Raw genomic sequence first — 10,847 nt, forward strand, 5'->3', positions numbered from 1 at the left:
GCTGCGCTCTGTCCTGAGCGCTGTTCGAAACGAGGCGCCGAAAGCCGGGGGTGGTGGGGGTGGTGATGTGTGTTGGGAGTCAACAGAAAGCCGTGCCTCAATGCAAGCCAAATGCTTGTTAGAAATAACTTGCTCTCCGCCCTCAGCTGTGCCTTGGGGACTCCTGCAGGCACCGAAGCCGGGTGCACTGCCTCCCCCAGGGCGAGCGCAGAGGGGAACCTCTCCCGGTGGCTTGGGACAGCCGACGATTTTAAGGAAGTGAAATACCGGCACAACGTGAACACAGACAAGTTCATTTCCGTAGGAACGAACGAGGGGAATTTGGTTGGTTGCACTAGGGAGTTTTCTTGGCGAAAACCTCTGATTAACACACATTAAAATCCAACGAACGCTTCTGTTCCCACTGTTTGGGGGGATATAAGTTGGGGCAGCTGGAGGCCACTGAGTTTTCCAGTTATTTTCAGTGTTTCTGTCTGCGTGCCATGCTCCCTGGGAGCTGGAAATCAGCGGGTTGTTCCATGGTTAGAGTGCCTCTCTCCCTCTGCAGGGTGCTGCTCTCAGAACCAAGGCCATGCCAGACCCTAATGCACCCCTCGGAGCACTGCCTGTGTCCAAAACATACCTTGTTTTGTTAGGACCTGCCAAGAAGCTAAAGAGTTAGGGTAGAGAGATAGCTGGGCCATCACATAGGGCTCCAAAGTATCACAATAAAGAAATAGCAACATTAAGGATAAATCAATAAAGCAATCAATCAATCAATCAATAAATAGAAACTTTGTGCACCCCACTCCTGGACAACTGGCTGAATTTCAGAGCTATCCTTTTTCTCCTGCCAAGTGAACATACTGTATGCTACTTTCATTATCTGTAAAACAAGGAAATTTATCATTGCATGGCTTTGTAAAACAGATACCCTTAGTTTTGCATGTCTGAAAAATACTATTTTTAGTAATCTGCAAGGTGTCAAGGGCACTGATGTCCAGCCTATTTTAACTGAGAATTCAAGGAACTCATCTGGAGTTTATATTCCAAGAATAATGAATTATTTTATTCCGAAGAGTTTCCAAATCTGTATGTCTTAGGCCCATGATCATGTATTAATGCTCATGCTGTAACAGAAAAGAATGCGAAAATGCTTTTCTCCACTCGGTGGTGCCAGCTGCACAGGGAAAACGTTTTCCAGTGCTGGATCTGTGCAGCTCAAACTGTTCAGAAATTGTGCTTTTACAGATATAAAACACATCCAAAGCTGCAGCAATTTGAGATCAATTAAAATCTTTAGTTGCCTGCTGTATCCCTACGAGACAATATTTTTCCAAGGTGATTTCCTGGGTACTTGGAAGAAAAGCACTTGACTAGGCTTATGTATGCTCATGTGGTTCCTTTGATAAGGAAGCTGATGCCTGTGCAGTGCAGTTTTGCATGGGAACTCAGGCTCCTGGGGGGACGGGACAGGCAGCCAGCTACCTGGGTGAAGTTTTGAATAAGCACCCCAGAGGCAGAGATCTGCTAAACTTCTCAAAGAGCCTCAAATTCCTCAATAATAACAATGCATATCGTCAGGGAACAGTGCCTGCCATTTCAGGATAAGAGGAAATCAGTATATGACTGCAGAGAGCGATTTTGATTGATATCTGGCATTGCAGCTCGACCTGCTATTTTTTTTTTAAAAGGTCTCTCCAAATGCTAGGGAGTGAATAATAAAAGTAGGTAGGTTGTTAGGAAGTCCAAACAAAACAGCAGAGTAGTGAGCTCAGCCATCTAATGTTCTCAGAGGTCTAGAAATCCCTCAGCTGTGACATCCTTGTCCCACACTGCCTTGGCCTGGAATGACATCTATGACTTCTGTTCTACTTTATCCTGACACTCCCATTCAGATGTTTCTGATTGGGATTTATTTCACATTAGGGTTTTGTGTGTATCAGAATCTGAGCAAGGATATCAAGATTTGTTTCTGAACCCTTTTACTTTCTCCATGCATTGCATATTCCATAAATACTTTGTTTCCTTTCTGCATACAATACTTGCTTTGGCATGAATCATCACACTGGTTTGTAGGTGCTGTTAGCCTCTCGTGTGGCACAAAGACTCAGGACTAACCATTTCTCCAAGACATCTTCTAACAAGAATAGCTTGAGTCAGAATGGCTGGAAAAGGACCTGGATGTGCGGGTTGACAGTCAGCTCAAAATGAGCCAGCAGTACCCAGGTGGCCAAGAAGGCTGATGGCATCCTGGCCTGTGTCAGCAATAGTGAGGCCAGCAGGCCCAGGGAAGTGATTGTTGCTCTGTACTGGGCACTGGTGAGGCCACACCTTGAATCCTGTGCTCAGTTTTGGACCTCTCACTACAAGAAAGACATTGAAGTGCTGGGGCAATGAGACTCGCGAAAGATGTAGAGTACAGGTCTGATGCAGCTGGGGTTGTTTAGCCTGGAGAAAAGGCTCAGGGTAGACCTTATTGCTCTCTACAGCTGCCTTTCTTTCAAAGGCATTGTACCAAGGTTGGGTACATAGAAAACAGGTCTTATGTGTGGAGACTGAAAACTTTCAGGGTGCTGTTGTATGACAGCATCTTTCCACTTTGAGTCAATTTTTGAGATAGTTGCTCTGTGGAAACTAAGCATGGGTTTTCTTCTTGGGCTTTCAGGAAAAAGACTCTACTGGCTACTGTTTGTGGCCACCTATGGCCCATACCTGGTGTAATACCTACCAGTTACTCAATAAGTATATAACTTTTATATTGTTGATTTGTCCTGCCTGCCCAGGGCCTTCAAGACCTCAAATACACATTACTAAAGAGGTAATATCCATGAAAATTAAATACTGGTATCAGAAGCAAGGACGTTTTGTGATCCCTGTTGTCATTCACCTAAACCTCAGAAGCTTGGCTGGAGAAGTGGGACATTGGCCTTTGGGGTGGAACACCAGTGTGACCAAGACTAGGTTCTCCTCTCAGAGAGTTAACAATAAAGAAACCAATTATGAAACTATAAAGAAGAAAGCTAAATGCAAACTTTGTGTTAAAAACCAGTGCAGGTGCTCCTCAGAGAGAGTCTGCATACTTATCTCAGAGCCCAGGAGTCTCACACAGGACGGGCTTGTTTATATGAATTTTGTGGTTAAGCCTCATAAATTGCCAGGTGCCACCTGGATTTGAGAGTTCTGTATTGTGTTCAGTTCAAATAAACTGTGGTTTGCACCAGTGTTGTACGGGGAACTCAGAAAGAGAGGGATAAGTGAGATAAACAGCACTGCAGTGTCTTTAAAAAGCAGAGGGAGCACAGAAAAAGTGAGAGCATGCATGAGAGAGAGCAAACAAGCTTGACATTTGGAACAAACTGGGCAGACATAGCAGCAGCTCTACAATCTGACAGCGAGCTGAAGGTAGGCTAGCAGGATTAATGACAGCATCCCAGATGCTTGTAGGACATCCCAGTGTTGGTTCCTTGTCCTGGTTTAATGGGCAGCTCAATGATTTTATGTGTGCTTCCTCACTTCACAGGTTGTTCTGTTCATTTTGGTGAGCCTTTTTATAAAGCAAAGTCATCCTTGATGTGAACAAACGTATTGCAATCTTGCTTGTCTTCAGAAATGTATGAAATACTGTGATCTGGGGGAAAAAAGGGATTTCTTTTCCCTTTTCAAGAGAAAATGAGGCGATACTGAACACAGCTGTTTGAGTTGATTAAATAACCATGGCTGGAGATTCACGCCTGGGGTTCCCTCTGTAAGAATCTGAGTGGGGTAGGCAAGGTGAAAAAAGATTGTTCAGCATGACCTCCAACTAGAATAACAGAACACAGGCACATTTTGCATGAGTAGCAGGGAATATTCCTAGCACTGGGAATATTTCTTGCTCTCCCAAGAGAGCTGTTGTAATCTCCACTGCCTGGGAGCTAGACAATTCAAAAGCATTTAATGAGTAGCCTGTTGGCAACAATTAACTACTGCAGAAGGTGAAGGTCTGATAACCTGAGAGGGCTTCTTTGTCATTCATTTCTTCCAGGACATGTTCAATGAAAGAGAAAAAAGTAAAAAAAAAGCTTGAACTTTCCTTTAGCACGGGTAAACCCTGTCTGATTCATTTGAGTTGGTGATTAGTAGCGAGAGTCAGGTCATGGGTTTGGAGATGAGTATGGCACTGCAGTGGCACTTACTCAAAGGGTTAGAAGAGCAGGAAAGTATTAAATATTTTGCATTAAATGTACTCTGTGCTGGCTGTTTCTTTACAATGACTGAGATATCATCCTGAAGAGGCATTACTCATGGCTTAAGAGATTCTGAAGGTGCTGCTGGTGATGGTGAAATTACACAAAACTGCGTTGGGTGTTATGTAGAAGAGAAGGATCTGTGGGCAGTATAGGGCAACTAGGTATTCAATTATTCTGCAGGTGATAGGAACACAGAACTATTCAGGGGAAATGGGTTACTGCTCAGAGCATAAATTTCACCAAGTCTGTCACAAGATGCAGACAAGAAAGTGAGACAGTAATAATGCTTGGAATACATCTGTGCACAGCTGCACCTCACAGATCTGTGAACGGCAGAATACAAGCATGCATGTGGCCAGGCTGGATCAGCAATGGACCACGGGGGACTGCAGTGCAGACAGAGATATTTCAGAGTACAGGCAGCTGGACGGAGCAATGTGGGCAGATGGGGACAGTGGGATGGGCAGCTTGTTCTCAGTGGGATGGAATGAAGAGAAGCTGGGAAGAAAACAAACCTAAATTTTAGTTGCCAAGCCTAATGAATGGTTTTAAAGTAAAATTCAGCTCTTCAGGAAAGAGCCAATCAGACTGGTATGTCATTTTGGACGTGGAACTTAATTAACTCATGCAGTCCTCTCCCAACAGACTCTGAAGGGCTGTATTGAAATAATGCTTTATTCAAAGGTTATAGATGAAAAAATCTCAGAAACCCAGCACTTTGGACCATGATTTGGATGTATTTCTTTATGAAGGACACCTTCTGAAAAGACACCGAACTGAGATTTCTAGCAAGTTATGTGAATTGCTAAGTGATGATATAATCAGTTAAAGAAACCACAACCATGTCATTTCTAGTTCTAGTACACTGTCTTAAGTTATAGTGTTCCTCATTTTTATTACTCACACCAGTCAGATTAGTAAAACCAAAATAAGTCAGAAAACATAACTGAATTTTCTCTGTACTGTTTGTTTACCTTGTGCACTTCTCATAGCCAGGTAATGCAAAATAGGTTAGTCACTCTTGTTTCTATACAATTTTATATTCTGAGTCTGATGCAGTAGCAAAAAGTTCCTGTGTTTGAGGTGAAAGTCTTGTATTTATTTTTATACACACCATATTTCCATGGAAACCACATTGATATTACTTTTGGCTTCACCTCTATGAAAGCTAAAACTGGGGTCAAATTTAAACAGACATTTTCCCATTTCCAGCACCAGTAATTCTTACAGATAGAGTTCTCAGCAAGGTACTTAAACAGACGACTAATTTACAATGTATAAATATTCTCTCTCAATCAAATCTGCAGCCAGTATGCATTGCTGTATCTCCTTTGGACTTCAGGGAACTGTAGTGCTTTGCATCAACAGAGGATATACTCCTCCTGTTTTAATGGAGCTACTCATATTCATTAAGCCCATGCTAAAGTACCTTACAAAACTGGGGCCTGAATAAAGTCAACACTGGGATTGAGTGGTATGTGCTGCTCTGCTCACATGGAGTGCCATGGATGAAACACTTCTGACCAGGTTCAGAAGTAACAAGTAGCACGAGAGCAGTGGCTTTGCTGATTTAGATCATATAGCATGAACACACAAAATTCTACCTTTCAGACACCAATTGGGTTCAGTTTCATGTTAAAAAAATCACCAGCTTTCAGAATGTAATGCTGTTGTCTATAGGAGCTTTACTTATGGGAAGCTCAGTCGAGCGTAACAAGGAAGGGGCAGATTTGGATGTTTACTACTAGATGACTAATGGCTTCATGTAAGGTGCTTGGGTGATCAAATAAACATGTGATGCCTCAGGATCAAAGTCAAGATACATTTGGGAATTCATCTGACATATTGAGTGCACAGCCTTTTCCGGGCCTCTCCGTTCAGCAGATGTCTTGGATGAGTAATGCACTTGCAAAGTATTTCTCAGTTAAAGTGATAAGAACTGTTCTACTAAAAATCATGGAATTATTATTACTTTTGGAAAATTAGCTAACTTACTTATCTATCTTTCTATTTCTCAGGTGATCTGGTTTCTGTGGGATTGCAGAAGTCAGTAGCATCACAAATGGACCTACCTGAAGAACTTCAGCATCCATATACAAAGTTTTCTGAATGGAAATTCAAGCTCTTTAAATTGCGATCATTTGAAAAAACACCCTCTGATGACAGCCAGCACATAAACAAAGATCAGGCAGAAGAGGCTGTTTCTTCAAACAAAGAATTCATCTTGCATAAAGATGAAGCAGTGCCAAGAGGAGAAAAGATGGAGTTAATGAGCAATAGGCAGGGACTTGAGGAAGATGCCCATGCGATGCAAACACAAGACAATAGAGCTCATCAGAACAATTTGAAGGAACTCTGCCGCATCTGTGGAGTTTCATTTAAAACTGATTGTTACAAGAGGACTTACCCAGTGCATGGGCCAGTGGATGATGAAACTCTGTGGCTTCTGAGAAAGAAAGAAAAAACAGCAACCTCTTGGCCAGACCTTATTGCTAAGGTTTTCAAGATTGATGTGCGAGGGGATGTTGATACTATCCACCCCACTCAATTTTGTCACAACTGTTGGAGTATTATACATAGAAAATTCAGTAATACTCTATGTGAAGTATATTTTCCTAGGAACAGCACAATGGAGTGGCAACCACACTCCCCAAACTGTAATGTGTGCCGTATTACCAGACGAGGAGTCAAGAGAAAAAGCCAGCCCCCAAGCGTACAACGTGGCAAACGTGTCAAAACCACTGGGGAGCGTGCTCGGCTAAACAGAGGTGTAAAGAACCAAGCACAGATAAACAACAAAAATTTAATGAAGGAGATTGTCAATTGCAAGGATATACATCTCAGCACCAAGCTGCTTGCAGTTGATTTCCCAATAGATTTCATTAAATCCATTTCTTGCCAGATTTGCGATCATATTTTGGCAGATCCAGTGGAAACAACATGCAGACACTTGTTTTGCAGAACTTGCATCCTTAAATGTATCAGGGTTATGGGCAGCTATTGCCCCTCCTGCTGGTATCCTTGCTTTCCTACTGATCTGGTAACCCCAGTGAAATCCTTCCTGAACATCCTTGATAACCTGAGTATAAGATGCCCTGTAAAGGAATGTGATGAAGAGATCTTGCATGGAAAATATGGCCAACACCTCTCCAGCCACAAGGAGATGAAAGATAGAGAGCTCTATAGCTACATAAATAAAGGTGGCCGACCAAGGCAGCACCTCCTGTCTTTGACGAGGAGAGCTCAGAAACATCGTCTGAGGGAACTGAAGCGTCAAGTCAAGGCTTTTGCTGAGAAAGAAGAGGGCGGTGATATAAAGGCTGTATGCATGACTTTATTTCTGCTAGCTTTGAGAGCAAAAAATGAACACAAACAAGCAGATGAACTGGAGGCTATAATGCAAGGGAGGGGATCTGGACTTCATCCTGCTGTCTGTCTGGCCATCCGAATCAACACTTTTCTCAGCTGTAGTCAGTATCATAAAATGTATAGAACAGTAAAAGCTGTCACTGGGAGGCAGATCTTCCAGCCTTTGCATGCTCTTCGCACTGCTGAGAAAGCCCTCCTACCAGGTTATCACCCATTTGAGTGGAAACCTCCCTTGAAAAATGTATCCACTAACACAGAAGTGGGAATTATAGATGGACTATCGGGACTGCCAATCTCAATTGATGACTACCCAGTAGACACAATTGCAAAGAGATTTCGATATGATGCAGCCTTGGTTTGTGCCTTAAAGGACATGGAGGAGGAGATCTTGGAAGGCATGAAAGCAAAAAACCTGGATGACTACTTGAACGGCCCCTTCACTGTGGTAGTAAAAGAGTCCTGTGATGGAATGGGAGATGTCAGTGAGAAGCATGGAAGTGGGCCTGCTGTCCCAGAGAAGGCTGTTCGCTTTTCTTTCACAGTCATGAACATTTCTATAGCACACGGGAATGAAAGCAAGAGGATCTTTGAGGAAGTAAAGCCCAATTCAGAGTTGTGCTGCAAGCCCTTGTGCCTCATGCTGGCTGATGAATCAGATCATGAAACTCTGACGGCAATCCTGAGCCCCCTCATAGCAGAAAGAGAGGCTATGAAAAACAGTGAACTGCTGCTTGAAATGGGAGGCATCCTGAGAACATTTAGATTCATCTTTAGGGGTACAGGATATGATGAGAAACTCGTGCGGGAAGTGGAAGGGCTGGAGGCCTCAGGTTCCACTTACATTTGTACGCTGTGTGATGCAACCCGCTTGGAGGCATCCCAAAATCTGGTCTTCCACTCCATAACCAGGAGCCATGCTGAAAATCTGGAGCGATATGAAATATGGAGGTCCAACCCATATCACGAATCTGTTGATGAGCTCCGTGACAGAGTGAAGGGTGTTTCAGCCAAACCTTTTATTGAGACTGTTCCCTCCATTGATGCATTGCACTGTGACATTGGCAATGCAACAGAATTCTACAGGATTTTCCAGATGGAGATTGGTGAACTTTACAAGAATCCTGATGTGTCTAAAGAGGAGAGGAAGAGGTGGCAGCTGACTCTTGACAAACACCTCAGGAAGAAGATGAACTTGAAGCCTATGTTGAAGATGAGTGGAAATTTTGCTAGAAAGCTCATGTCCAAGGAGACTGTAGAGGCCGTATGTGAATTAATAAAGTGTGAGGAAAGGCATGAAGCCCTAAAAGAACTAATGGACCTTTATCTGAAGATGAAGCCAGTGTGGCGATCCTCATGCCCTGCCAAGGAGTGCCCAGAACTGCTGTGTCAGTATAGCTACAATTCACAGCGTTTTGCGGAGCTCTTATCTACAAAGTTCAAGTACAGATATGAGGGCAAGATTACAAATTATTTCCACAAAACACTTGCTCATGTTCCTGAAATCATTGAAAGAGATGGGTCCATTGGGGCCTGGGCAAGTGAAGGAAATGAGTCTGGAAACAAACTGTTTAGGAGGTTCCGAAAAATGAATGCCAGGCAATCCAAAGTCTATGAGATGGAGGATGTCTTGAAGCACCACTGGCTATATACCTCCAAGTACCTCCAGAAGTTCATGAATGCTCATAAAACATTAAAAAGCCAGAGCTTCACCATTGATTCAGAGGGTGGTTTAGATGACTCGTTGCCACTGGAGGTCTTGGAAAACAATGATTCAGCCGAACTCTAAAGGTACAGCACCTTTGGCTGGGTTTGTGATAGTGTCTTCCTGAAAGGAAGCAGATTCTCTTTCAGACCTGTAAAGGTACAGAGAAGTCTGAAATTTACACTCCCTGTTAAGGTGCTGAGAGGAGTTTATTTAATAAACACCATGTGTGCAGTTTCCAAGAGGTGCATTTACCAGTGGTTATATGAGATGAAAGCAGAAACAAATTGCAAAGAAGGGTCTTCATTTTGTTCTGGTCATATTGTTTATAAGGGATAAAATCAAAGCAAACAAGGCTTTATAGAAAGTTTTAGTTTGGAGGGAATATGATTCTGGAGAGTTATGACAGTTGCAAAAAAGGGAGCATGGCTGTTTGTTTGTTTGCATTTTTAGAACTATTTTGCTCTTTACTTTTCAAGAGGGCTTGATTATTTTCTTGATGGTTCTTCGGGTTTTATAAGTAAAGATTTGTCAGTGAGACACTTGGATAATTGTTTTGGGATTAAGTGCAGTTATTTCTGTACAAAATACTTACTAAAGATGCAAACTTTGATGTCCCATACTCTAGAAATATTATTATTTAACATATATATTATAGTACTGCTTAGGAGCAGATGATGGTATCATCATGCTAATTTACTATATGAAGATATAGGAAAGGTAGCTGAAGTTTTTTGAAGTTATTTTTATCATAGCCTGTTTACTCTGAAATGCAAACTTGTACTTGTGCTCCTAAATCAGGAGTTACAGTGCCTTGTGGTTATTTCATTATATAAAATACATTCAAGCTCTGCTGTGTAGCTTGTTATTTCATGAACATTTTAGACTTCTACGGTAACTTCAGTATATAGTACCATTTGCATTAGTACAGTTTTATTGAATGAGTTCCTGGCCTCACTGAAGTCACCAGTAAATCCTCATTAGTACTGACTGGTAGGTGCACAGTTTCACCAACTGACTTTAGTCACAGCAGTCCCATTTCTCAGGTGGTTATTACCTTGATCAGATACATGCCAGTAGGATATTTCCCTGACTGCTGCTGTATCTGAAACCAAACTTTTTCACACCTGGGATATACCACATGCACAGCCTCATTTTCAAAATCTGTAAAAGAAGGATAATATTTATTAACCTCAAAGATAGTTGCTTACATGACTAGTTAAAAAGCAATAAACTCTCCTGAAATTTCTGCATACTATATTTTTCACTATTACAGCAGTGTTTAGTTGGTATTTGTCTTTCTGAAGTGATATTTAGTATATTCATAATTCATAAAATTATGACTTTAATTCACTGACATATTCATAAAACATACTCAGGTACCTGAGATGCCTCCAAATCATCCAGCCTTTCAGATTTGCATCTGTGGCTAAGAGTAATGTTTCTGAAACAAAATTAAATGCAGAAACAATCAAAGCACAGATCTAAAACAATCCACTTTTTTTTTTTTTCATTTTGATGTGGCAGAAGTTGGTTTCTGAGTGTAAGTGAACAATGAATTTAAA

At 42.0% G+C, this 10,847-nt stretch overlaps 1 protein-coding gene across 1 annotated transcript; it reads left to right on the forward strand.

The window, feature by feature from the left end:
* Positions 1-6,273: 6,273 nt before the first annotated feature.
* RAG1 (recombination activating 1) lies at positions 6,274-9,366 on the forward strand (the record flags this gene model as incomplete). Its single annotated transcript, XM_082283448.1, has 1 exon — positions 6,274-9,366. The coding sequence occupies one exon, from the start codon at positions 6,274-6,276 to the stop codon at positions 9,364-9,366; it is 3,093 nt and encodes a 1,030-aa protein (XP_082139574.1).
* Between the last annotated feature and the right edge of the window lie 1,481 nt (positions 9,367-10,847).

Source organism: Coloeus monedula (assembly GCF_965178545.1).
Source record: "Coloeus monedula genome assembly, chromosome: 6".
NCBI lineage: Eukaryota > Metazoa > Chordata > Aves > Passeriformes > Corvidae > Coloeus > Coloeus monedula.